Raw genomic sequence first — 12,649 nt, 5'->3', positions numbered from 1 at the left:
TTGAGAAAATCCAACTTTGCCAAGGGGAAGCAACCAGCTCCCTTACCCCTGGATCCTTTTGCTTCAAGTAGCAAATCTTCAAGATTATCTGCTTGCTCTTCAGTAGGAAGCATAGAACTAGTTATATCTCCAAACCTATCCTAATGGGTGTGTGGGGTGTGTGTGTGTGGGGGGGGGTGCGTGCCTGGCTCCTTACTCTTGCCTAAATGGCAACTTGGAACAGGGGCAGGTTCCTCAAATAAAGATACAAAAGCCAGGGAAGACTGTAAGTCTGGGCTAAAAGGACAGTACAGGATCTTGTTCGAAAAGGAGAGCTCAGCTTGCCAGGCCCCCGGAAGCTTGGGGGTGGGGGAAGTCGTCTCACCTATTTTGGAAACTACTTACAGATGTGGGAAACCTCGGAATTGCTCACACCAGGGGTTTTTGCAGAGATTTCCTCCGACTTTTTTTTTTTTCCTTCCCCCTTCCCCAATGTCCCACAACCTGTGTTTGTCTTGAGTCTGCTCGGCTGACGTGTGGTTTACCTCTCCGATCCAGCTGCCGGGCTCTCACACCCTGTGCTAGGGAGGAAGTCAAACAAGTGAAGCCGGAGGGTACTAGGAGGCGCTGGGCATGGGCGCCAGAACTGTCAGAAAATTTGCGTGGCGAGTTATTACTTCCAACTTCCCTTCCTGCGCCCACGTGAGCCCTCGCGCCAGCCCATCAGCGAGGGCTTAGCGTTTCCTGCTGGTGCGATCTGGAACTCGATCTTTTTTTTTTTTTTTTTTTTTTTTCTTTTCTTTTAAATTAATTTCTCCGGTTCTTAGTAAAACTTTGTTGGTTGGGAGACTTGACTTTGAACAGAACTCTGATTTTCTTACCTAAACAGACAAGGGTCAGAGGCTTTTCCTCCACTCTTGGGGAAGTAGGAAGGTTAAACCAGCAGTCAGGCAAAGAAACACACACTGCCTATTTATCTGGGGGTGGCGCGGGGTGGGGTGGGGGCAGGTTGGGGAGATTCGCTGTGAAGTTGTCACGATCCCTCGCGCCACCCCCGGTCTGGCGCTGTGCATCGACACGTACCTCATCTATTAATTGCTGTTCATGGAGGGCAGATGAGGAATACATTTTTTTTTTTTATCTTTAGTAAAATAGAAATGGAAATGTCAGCGCGCTTCTGTGTGTTTGTTTGTATAAGGCTATCAAACGAAGTCAGAGAGGAGGCTGTGGCCCGGATCCTGACCCTGATTGTATGAATAAGTAAGCAGGATGCGAGTGATTGGGTTAGATGCTGCGAAGATTTTTTTTTTTTTTTCAAGTTAGGAAGAGGGTAAAAAGACAAGCTTGGGTTGGGGGGGGGGGGGGGAGAGGCACTCCAAACCCTCACACCCCTTTGCTCTCCCGGCAGTCAGGAGCTGCTCTGGCTTCTGCAGGCTTCCAACGTCTGGTGGCGTAGAAATGCCTGCCCCCCACCCCCTTCCTCGGTCTCCCCTTTCAGTTCAGAAGTGCTGATGTGCAGACCGGATTCATCTTCTCCGAGCGGCGGCGGCGGCGGTGGTGGCGGCGGCGGCGGCGGGCGCAGGCGGCTGCAGCTCGCGCTCGGCCGCGGGGTCCTGACAGCGGCGGGGGCGCGGCGGCGCGGGAGCCCGAGCTCGGGCGGCAGCTGAGCCCGCGGTGCGCCTGTCGCCGCGGCCGCGATCGCGGAAAGTTCGGCCGCTGGAAGGACGACCTGGACCCAGCCGGGTTGCCTGCGGCTGCCCCGGGCCGAGCTCCTCACCTGCCCTCCGCCCACCCGCGGGCCACCCCACCCCACCCCTCCTGCCCCCGCAGCCGAGTCCCCCAGCACCCGGGGGAGCCAGGCACGGCTTGCCCTCTCGACCGTCCCGAAGACACCCGCATGTCTCCGGACACCTGAACACTCAGGTCTTCCCGAGGAGCCTCCCCGTGGGGAGGAGAGCACTGTCCCTTGAACCCCGCAGATCCACGCGGGCCCTCCCGGGTCTGGTCCCCCTCCTTTTCCTCTAGGGGAGGAGGATGGGTTTGCAAGCGCTCTCCCCGAGGAGGATGCCCCTGTGGTTAGTGGTCTCGGGTATTGTTTTTTCCCGGGAGCTGTGGGTCTGCACTAGCCTCGATTATGATTACACTTTTGATGGGAACGAAGAGGACAAAACGGAGCCTATAGATTACAAGGACCCGTGCAAAGCCGGTAAGTGACTGTCTTAAGTTGGGACGGTGGCGCGCCGCTGGGGACCAAGGTGCTGGACTCTCCTTCTGGAAGCAGTGGGAGCTCACCTGTTTCCTTCTCTCCCTCCCCAGCCCCTCCGCCGCTCCTCCCCTCTCCCCCCGCCTTTTTCCTTCCCCTCTCCACCCTGCGCGGCCCAAGTTCCCTGGAGTTCTGTGCTAGTCGGCTCAGATGCCAAGCACTCCTTTAAGGCAAACGTCCCGTTCCCGGAGTTTCAGATCCCTCCCCCACCCACTGTGAAATTAAACAAGTCATAAACACAGCTGGCTTCTGTGGGTTTTTAAATGCCAACACGCAGCGGGTTCAGTGCATCAGGAGGGGACAAGACCTCCTCTGTTCCAGGACGCGGTTCCCCAGCGTCTGTTCAAGACCAAGTGGGCAGAGTTTTCCAAAAGGTGGGTGGGGATGGCATCCTTACCTCTGGACATCTTCACTCTTTGTTTTACCAGGAGTTTTAAGTGTGAGTTTCAAGCCAGAAAGGTGTTTTGACAACCTTAGAAGAACTCAATTCTCGATAAGATTCCAGTTATTTGTTTTTCCAATTTTAAAACAAATCTATAAATATTTATACCAAGTTGTTATACCATTCAAGTTTGTGTCTTCCTTCCTGAAAACACGATCTGGACAGAGTGGGATTGATTGACACTGTCTGAAGCCTAGGGCCCTCCCTGCGAGGGTCCAGGAACACCTTCTCTTCCACTTGCCCAGTGCCACCAGGCGTCTTCTGTCTGGCCTGTGGTGGGAGCCCCACGCATGCACGCACGCACACACGCACACATGCACGTGGTTCTTAAGGGACCACGTGAACTCAGTGCCCCAGGTCGCTCAACACTGGCTGAAACACCAGTCAAGGTCTGGAGATTCCCTAGCCTAGGTTCTGTTGGATTGTGGCAGAGGCAATCTCAGTTCAGCATGGACTCAAGAATAACTTTGGGAAGGTTACTGTAACAGACCAAAGTAACAGTGTCCTTGGGAAATTGAAGGCAAGGTCTGTCCCAGGTCAAGAGGTATGGCCTCCACACAGAGAAAGGGTGGGCCAGATAGTGAATAGACCTGAGGGTATCCAGATTCCAAGACTGATTGGTAGGTCTGTGGTTGGATTTTCTTCCTTTCCGTAGGTAAGTAAACCCAAGTCAACCATTCTTGGTCCTGAGGGAGACCTGTGCACAAGTGAAGGAAAATGCTGGAAATTCTTACCTATGATGACACACTGCCTTGTCGGGCTCGCAAGTTGTCAGATCTTTCGTGGTAAACATGCAGATTCAGGGGATATGTGTCTTGAACTCAGAATTCTGATTACGTTCCGTGTTAATAAATTCGCTCTGGGTGCCATTAACACTGATTCCCCAAATTCCCGGGGCGTGATGGTTTGGTTCAGGAAATTCTTCTGCTATAGTGGTGACTAGACGCTAAGCAACTTCTCAAATGTAACTTCTGGTAGGTAGAGTATGTGTGGTAATGCTGCAACTTGGAAAGTGTGCATTTCTTGCTTGTCTTTAGGTATGGGCGAGGTCCAAAAATATTGTAAGAGAATTGTCTATTGTGATGCTCTTTTGTGTGAAAGATTCGCCAGCTACCTAGGTGAGATGTCTGTACTATGTGCTCCAGCAGACCTTAAGCATGGGTGTTTATTATTCTTTGCAAATAAACACAGAAAGAGAGGGAAAAAGACAACCTGAGCAATATTGACTTTTCATTTCCCCTTTGCTATAGCATTATTTGAATATGAATTTTGGAATTAAAACAGAAAATAATAACAGAATTATTATTGCTCTTCTTTTTTTTTTTTTTTTGACCTATCTTGGACTGTGTGTCTGTTAGTGTGTATGTCTGTTTGCATATGTTGAGAAAGAAAGAATGGACAGTGTAGAAGGCAAAGAAGTCTGAAGAGAGTCTGGGGGCTCTTTTCAAGTGTTCTCTCCCACCTTTAACACACTGAGATGAAAGGATTTAATTGATCACTCTGCTAGAGAGTGATAAAACTCGTCTCTTTTATTAGTACTGTGTAAGACAAACAAAAGTTAAAATAACCAGAGAAAACATGACCATGACTCAAACGAGAGTCAAGAGAAGATTGCTGAAATAAAAGAGATGCAGACCAGTTGGGAAAGATAACCAAAGTCAAGAGAGGCTCTTTCCAGGTCCAGAGCACGTTTGCTCTGTCTTCATGGAGTGGATTCCAGGGCCTGGCCCAGGACTGAGAATCAAGTCCTTTCTGAAGGTCACTGTCAGGCGTCCTGATATTCCTTGCATTGTGCAGTGACTTGCTGGTACAGTGACAAACAGCATTAAGGGTTGAAACTTTGCTGAGTGTACGGTTCTCGCTGGGGTCACAACATCCTAGTGTGCTGGAGTTTGTTAATCTTCCCCCTACACAGACAGGAAAACAGAGACTGAAAGATGTTAAACGCCTTTCTCATATCACCCTGGAACTCCATCCCAGTTGCCTTTTCACCTTTCCTTTCTGAGGCTTTCTTTGAAACACAAACAAACAAACAACAGTCATAAACCGCAGAAATGAGCCCAGGCTTTCCTGTAATCCTGACTGGTGTAAAGGAAAGGACTTTCCTATCACATGTGGGTGACATGGCCAATAATTTAATTTCATTTACTTTAAATCTACATCCTGGAAGTCAGAGGTCATAAGCAGTTTAAATATTTATCACAAAGATATATTACCAGATCCACGCTTAGGAATCTAGTACATTCTCAACACAAGACTGTTCAGAGTCTCATTTGTAAAATTCTATTTCAAATAAGATAAAAACATGGTACCCAAGGGAAAATATTCTCACTCATAATTTGTTAAAAATCATTCCATCCTTAATGCATTCATGAAGTTGAGTGCAATTGTTTACCTATAGGAGTTCTGATTTCAAGACTGGGAGGACTATAGGAGAGACAGGAAGTTTGTAATCATTTGGTTGAATTGATTGAGACATTTCGGGTATAAATGAAAATATGTGGTTTAGTGTACCATGACTTCAAGTGTACTCACCGGACAGGTAGAACAACATGAAGGGATGTCTGGCTGACCTCTTCACTGCACTATACCGGTAGGTCATCTGCTCATCTTAACGTGCAGTGAGGTTGCTCTCACTCTCTGGGGTGTAAAAGGGTCTGTGGAGATACAAGGGAGCCTGAGGCTAGGAGAGCTTGTCTTAAAGCAGGGGATGACGTGTCTCTGTGTCTCCTTTCATAGTGCTGCTCCAGTAAGTGTTAACCTGAGGACTGACATCTGTGAAGTGTCTGGGAAAATTCAATCCACAAGCTTATCTGCCAGAGTCGTGTAGAAAGGATGTGTAGAAGCAGAGACTGATGAAATAATTGGATTAAGACATCTTCCTCCCTTCTTCTCTTCCTTCTGTTCATTTCTTTATACTTGAGAAGGTATTAAGGATGTTCAGGCAACTGAAAATATGGAGACTGACTAAATTGTGTTTGGAATGAAGAGTAAAAACTTAGAGGATTGACGGATGAAGCCCAGTGTTTGGCAGTAAGTTCTTTCTGCCCTTACAAGTGAGCTTTGTGTGAAACAGTTTTCTACCTTGAAATTCATGAGTAGTTGGTTCTTTTTCTTAAAGGTCAGTGAGGTAAGAGGTCGAGCTCGCCCTTTGAGAAGCATCTGCAAGCACCATCAGGAAAAAACAAGCCTTTGGCATCCCAAGGAACCCTTTCTGCTTTTCCTCAGGACCAGGGTCCTAATTTCCATGTACACCAGGTCTTGGGGAAACTTTCATAAGTTTATAATTTCTAATTTCTAGGCAAGTTGTTTTTGTTGTTCTTGGTGTTGTGTTTTCTGGCTGGATGGGCATCCTCTTAGGTACAGCATTTCAGAACTTGCTCAGTTCCACATCTACTTTATTCCATCACAATTTGAAATATCCAAACATTTACCCTGAAGTCTGAGCCTCTCTAGACTGCCAAGCTCTCACATTTGAAACCCACTTCCAGGGGCTGCTGCTTTAGCCAGTCCCTTCTGTCTTAGCTTTCATGGCTCAGATCTTGAAAATACATTTTTTCCCCTCTTCTGGCCTCTGGTGCCAGCCAACACAGAAATGGCCAAAATAAGGTTCGCAAGACAGCTGGATATGGCATTATGTTCTGGATATTTAAATTCTATTCTTCATTTGCTGTGAGCACTTATTTCACTCTTGTCTGGAGGGCCAGTGGATGCTCTGGTTCACAAGTAGCAATTACTGCAATACATATGGGAAAGATAAATTATTTCTTCTTCAATGTATTTTCTTAGACCAGGTCATTTTTTAAACCTAATTTCCCCTTTCCATCTCCCCTCTACTCCCCTCCTCTTCCCTTCCCTCCCTCCCCTCCCCTCCCCTTCTCTCCCCTCCCCTCCTCTCCCCTTCCCTTCCTTCCCCCTTTCCCTTCTTTCCCTACCCATTCCTTGTTGGTAGGGTGTTCTGAACTCTTCACATTCTTGACTCCATACAGTGTGATTGGAAAATTCCAAATTCAACTGGACAGTTTTGGTTATGTGCTGTCGGCTTCCTTAAATATTGAGGATATTAACTGCTTGTTTTAGGTGAAGGTTGAGATTATTTCTCCATTTCTGTGAGATGTCTCTTCACTTGGTTGTTTCTTCCTTACAGTTAGGGGTCTTTCTAGTTTCCTATAATCTCACTTGCCTACTTTTTCCTTCGTTGCCTGCATCTTTACATCCTTGACCAAAATAATCCTTGCTTGGATCAATGGTACAAAATGGCTTCTTTGTTCTTCTAGTAGTTTTACAGTTTGGGGACTTTATGTTGATGTTTTTTTAATCCCCTTGAGGTTGATTTTCTGAAATATGCAGGTTCAGTTTATTCTTTATGTAGACATAGCTTTCCTAATACTGTTTATTGAAACATGTCTTTTGATTGGTGTAAGGTACATGTCTGATATCTCAGCACCTGCTGGTTGGGGTAAGAGGATCAGGAGATAAAGGGTGTTTCCTGGTTACATAGCATACACAATAAGTTAGGGCCCAGCTTAGGCTTGTCTCTAAGACAATTGATACATAAATTGATATGTATAAAAACAACTATTGCCCCCATAATGGCTCACTTTTCTATGACAATCTAATGTGTGTTTTGGGAGCTTCTGCTGAATGTCATTTGGCTCCAAAAGCACAAGACTATTTCTGAGCCCTCTGTCTTGTTCTCTTGCTCTGTTGTCTACCTTTTTTTATGCCAGTGCCATGCTGGACTAAGTATTAGAGCTTTGTGGTACATTCTGGAATGAGGTAGTGTGATGCTTCCAGCTCTTCTCTTTGCTGAAGACTGAGTTGGCTAGTCTAGGTCTTTTGTGGCTTTCTACAAAATTGAAGAATTATTTATCTATTTCAGTGAAGTAAGACATTAATATTTTGATTTAATTGTGTTAATCTGTTTGGGTAATGTGTGTATTTTAGCAATATCCTTGCAACTTTCAATTTATTTGTATCCTTTCAATTTCCCTCATTAGTTTGTTGTTATTGTTATGTGTATGTGTGTTTGTGTGTGTGTATGTCTGTGTTTGTGTGTGTGTGGGTACACTGCCTATTGGCTGCATGTAAATCTGTGCACCATATGTCTGCCTGTTGTCTGAAAAGGCCAGTAGAGGGTGATAGATACTCTGAAAGTAGAGTTACAAATGGTTGTGAACCTTCAAGTAGGCGCTGGGAATCAAACCCAAGTTCTCTGGAGAAGCAGCAAGTGCTCTTAACCACTAAGCCATTTCTTCAGGCTTCCTTCTTCATCAGTGATTTTATAGTTTATTACAGACATCTTCCACCTCTCCCCAATCCCTAGCTATTTCTTGTGATGTTTCATGGGCTTTTTATGATTTGTTCAAGGAGGGACACATTTAGCCCTACTATCTACATTTAGAATTGCTCTTAAATGTAACTCAGAGTGTGTAAGAGCCTAGGAAAGACTTCTTGAAAAAAATTGATATGTATAAAAACAACTCTTGCTCCCATAATGGCTCACTTCTCTATGACAATCTAATATGAATGTAATTTCTTCTGTTGGAACCAAATCTTCCTCCTTTATTGTGCAGGTATGAACCCTACTTTTGAGTGTCTCATCAAACATGACTTATGTAAATGTGAAATTCACAGCTAACAGTTATAGAAAATGTCCTATTGGCCTGTTGGTCCCCATGACACTGAAGTGGAGACTCGAATCTAGAACTGATGATTAACCATTATCCGTTTAGTATATTATCTGCTGTTTTAATAGTGCCTTAGTCCCTCTGCTAAAATGTTTTAAACTAGAGCCTTCCATAAGCATTCTTAGGAAATGGTAGAAAACATAGATGGATATCCATTAAAAGGAGGCATGGTACATCCTGGTGGAACCAGCTGGTGTCTGGGGTGATGGTGCTGCTGGGGACTCTGTTGTCACCCCCCCCCCCAACACACACACACTCTAGGAATGCCTTCTGCATGATCTTGAGCTGAGAACAAGGCTAGGCCAGTGCTCACGTGACCAGAGAGATTCCAGGGGATGCAAGATTTCATTTTCTGGGAGATATTGGAAGTCACTTATAATTCTTTCTTATTCCAACATTGGGAATAGGTTGTGGAATTATCAACATTTGATGAGGGAGAATCTTTTCCTCAGGTCTAGATAGAGCAGAACTATTTAGTTATAGGGTTTAAGTAGTTAATTTCCTTTAGTTTCCTATTCAATAATATCACTTTGAGAGAAAAAAAATGTTTAAAAATTTCTTTCTAGCCTCAATGGTATGACATGAATTTCGCAGAACGATATGCTTTTCCAGAATGCCAGAAGGGCTCTCTTGTTTATTTATTTAGTTCTATCCATTTTCAGTCCTGGAGACGTGGTATTGACTATTGGATTTTGAGGCATCTTGGCCTAATGGATTGCTTGTTTCTCTGGCTTCTTACAAAACACGTGCTTGTCCTATCAGGTCACTCCGAGAAGCTCAGCTAGATCTTTGTATTAAGAAGCACTGTAAATTGGGTGCTAATTGAAATCCAGAAAGTGAACCTAGGCGGTGTTTGCTCTACTCAGCCTTTTCTCTCATAATTTACATTTGTAGTTTCAGCTAAATATTTGCTGTCAATCACACTTAAAAAATTCCTTGAATGCTAGTAATGAGGTCAAAAGTCCCTCCAGACGAAATCTAATGGTGTGTGCCCACATACACTGTACAAAGTATTTAACTCAGATTTTAAAAAAAAAAAGACTCCCACGTGGTTTAACACTTTGGTATTTTACCAATGAGTGGAGTCATCATGGAGCCTGAGATAAAAAGTGTATGTATTTACTATCAGAGTTTGGTATCTGCTGTGCTGCTGAGGTTTCTGTGGATGACGTTTAGTTGGTGTGATGGGGGAGGCGGAGGTGGAGGACAACAGGGTGTAACGGTTTGCTCATTCCTTGCATTTCTCATCGATGTTGAGCTGTCAGCATGTGGACCGTGCACCACAGAGTCACCTCGGGTGGCTACTGGCCTGCTTGCTCCTATCAGCGTTCTTTGAACTCCGTCTTTGACTTTGACTGGAGGAGAAGTGTTTATTGGGATAATGGCTGGTTCCTGTACTGTGCCAGGAGCCTCTGTGGCATCACGTCAGTTGACTGACTACCCTGGATAGATGGAATTCTGTTCCTCTTCCCCAACATGTTTTGAGATGGCAAATGCTTAGCAGTTGAAGGTGTATATATTTGTGTGTGTGTGTTTTCTAGTAAGTATTATATTGTAAGACAGGTGTATGTGGCCATATGTACTTACATGAATATAATGTTGTATATGTATATATACATCATTTCAGTAAGTAACAGAATTCATGTAACAGTAGTCACATAAGATGATATTATCTAGTGAGGTCATAGCAACCTCAGGTCTCTACATAATGTCAAGCAACAGCCATATTGCTTGAGTACACATTTGTCAAACTGCATCCTCTTGTGTGGCAGCATATGACATACTTTGTGGCATAGAGAGTAAAACCTTTAAGATGCCTCCAATGAGGAACATCGAACAAATGGAAAACAGCCAAATGAATAGAAGTCAAGCAACTCTGTATGTGTCGCCATGACACATGCCACAATAACATCTTCACACCAAAGAATTCCAAGTAAAACAATCCTCAAAGTCTAGCCAGATGGGGTGGCACACACCCCTAATCCCAGAAGACAGGAGACAGGATAAGGACCATCTCTGTGAGTTCAAGGCCATCTTGGTCTAGCAGGTCACCCAAGGCTACACAGTAAGACTTGGTCTTAAAAACAAAACAAAAAAAAAAAAAAACGTCTGGAGTCCCCTGTCTTTGTGGAAGAAGTCCCCATCAATCTCATGAACATCATAATCTCTTATGGATGTGTGAGGAAACTAAGACCCAGGGAAGGTTCACTGGTGGCTTGGCCTATCACAGGGGTAGTGATGAGAAAGGAGCCCGGGTTTCCACATTTCACATGCCATCCCTTCCTTTTGTCTGGCTCCATACTCTGGAACTACAGTCAACACAAACATCACAAGACTGTCAGTTGAGGAGCGGCAACTCTACCATAGCGATCCATCTGTTGTGATTTGTTAACACAAGGTTGCATCTTTTCCTCAGTGTTTTTGAACTTTCAAGGCCTTACACTCCATGGTCAGAATAAGACCAACACTTCACACTTGAGTGAAGTAAAATTTAAGGCCCTAGCTCTTTTGAGAGAATATTCTCTGTGTGTGAGGAGCAGGAAATGGAATACCTCCCTCACGTATAAAATAACTAAACATAGCTATGAATAGCCTCTTGTAGAGTTAAATATTTGAGTGTTTGGGAGTGTGGGGGAAGATACTGTTGTGTTTTTCTCACCTATGTTTAAATTGTAAAGGTAACTTGGTGGTGGAGCCTTTGTCCAGCATGGACAAAGTCCTGGGTTTAATCCCCAGCACTGTACACATACACCAATGCAAAATTTAACATTTTTTATAATATGTTGTGGCAGCAGGCTTGCTATGTGTGAAGTCAGTTTGAAGCGGTTTGGGCAGAGTTTGGTCACTAGTGTCCAGCTGCTGCTCATGCAGATGCAGGTGCTGATATAATTTCTCATTGCATCACAGCTGAGATTTTTCACTGAATGTCAATTGAACTCACGATTGTGAATCCTTAATGGGTGTGAAGAGTATTCTTTCAGATGCTGGCCATTTATGAAAATGATTCATCTTATTATATATATACCGATGGTGTGTGAGTTTCTTTGAGGAAATGAATAAGCTGCATAAAGATATTTTTTTAAAAAGTCATCTTTTTCAACCCCGATATCTAAAAGACCTAAGATTTCATGATTGTAAACTTTAAGGAATAGTAAGGACAGGTAAACTGCTTGGAATTCTAGTCCAGTGTCTGAGGAATTTGATGTAAATCTTAAATATTATGATGATGGTAATTTCTTCAAAGAAATTACATATTACTTTTACCAAATTATCATGTTTTCTAGAAAGGAGAATTCCTATTTCTATTTGTTTTAGTAAGTAAATGATTTAGGACAAAATCTTGTAAAGCAACAGCAACAACAACAGCCACAGCCTGTTCACTGTTGCATTCCTTTGAAACCTAAAAACTGGCAGGCATTTGTCCTTATAGGTAATTGTTTCAGTCCAGAAGAACAAATTGTATACATGTGGGCCTGAGTGAAATGTGACCAACAGGCAGTCAGTTACCAGGGTTGGAATATGAAGAGTGGGAATAATGAACCAAATTGGGAGGTTGTGTTGCTTTACATGTATGTTTGGAATGGCATCCGTGGGCAGTCGGCTGGTTGAAGTAGTCACCAGTAGTCAACACAATGAAAAATATTGACTATTGAGAGCACTTTCATGGAATTCTAGGATTAAAACATCCACAATGGTTGCGAATCTTTAGCAGAGATTATGAAATTCAGAGCAAAATAATGTAAACTTCAAATACAAACAAAACTTTAATTTCAAAAACAAACATTCTGTTGCATACTTTTTTTTTTTGGAATAGCACGGATATCTAAGCATTTAAATATGATTTACACTACATCACACTGTGACAGATAAGAATTGCATCTAGAATTCTGGACAACCGCATTGTCTGATCCCCCTTCTCTTCTTTCTCTTATTATATGTAAATACTTTGTGTGAATTTGATTGGGTTTCAAAATTATTTTTCAGGGTTTCAGAAGCAGAATAACAATTTATTAAGAACTAGGAGGTTGGTGCAATGGATCACAGGTAAAAGCACTTACTTCCAAGCCTGATGTCTTAGTCAGTGTTCTATTACTATAAAGAAACATCGTGAATACAGCAACTCTTATAAAGAAAAGCATTTAATTGGGGCTGACTTACAGTTTCAGAGGACTAGTTCATTGTCATCATGGCAGGAATTATTATGACACACAGGCAGACATGGTGCTGGAGAAGTGGTATCGGAGAGAGTTCTACCGATCTGCAGGATCTGCAGGC

The 12,649-nt window shown here is 43.8% G+C and overlaps 1 protein-coding gene across 1 annotated transcript in view; it reads left to right on the top strand.

Annotated features, from left to right (window-relative positions):
- The first annotated feature begins 1,609 nt into the window (after positions 1–1,609).
- Positions 1,610–12,649, top strand: part of Tll1 (tolloid like 1) — a 183,510-nt gene continuing 172,470 nt past the window's right edge. Inside the window, exon 1 of the mRNA XM_052752355.1 lies at positions 1,610–2,185. Within this exon, the coding sequence (XP_052608315.1) occupies positions 2,014–2,185 (172 nt within the window). The 5' untranslated portion in view covers positions 1,610–2,013. The remainder of the gene's footprint in view (positions 2,186–12,649) is intronic.

The sequence above is a fragment of the Peromyscus californicus genome, unplaced genomic scaffold (genome assembly GCF_007827085.1).
Source record: "Peromyscus californicus insignis strain IS unplaced genomic scaffold, ASM782708v3 Scaffold_23__1_contigs__length_62951481, whole genome shotgun sequence".
In the NCBI taxonomy this organism is placed as follows: Eukaryota; Metazoa; Chordata; class Mammalia; order Rodentia; family Cricetidae; genus Peromyscus; species Peromyscus californicus.
Note: the sequence above shows the minus strand (reverse complement) of the source record. Positions and strands in the feature narration are given on the sequence as shown.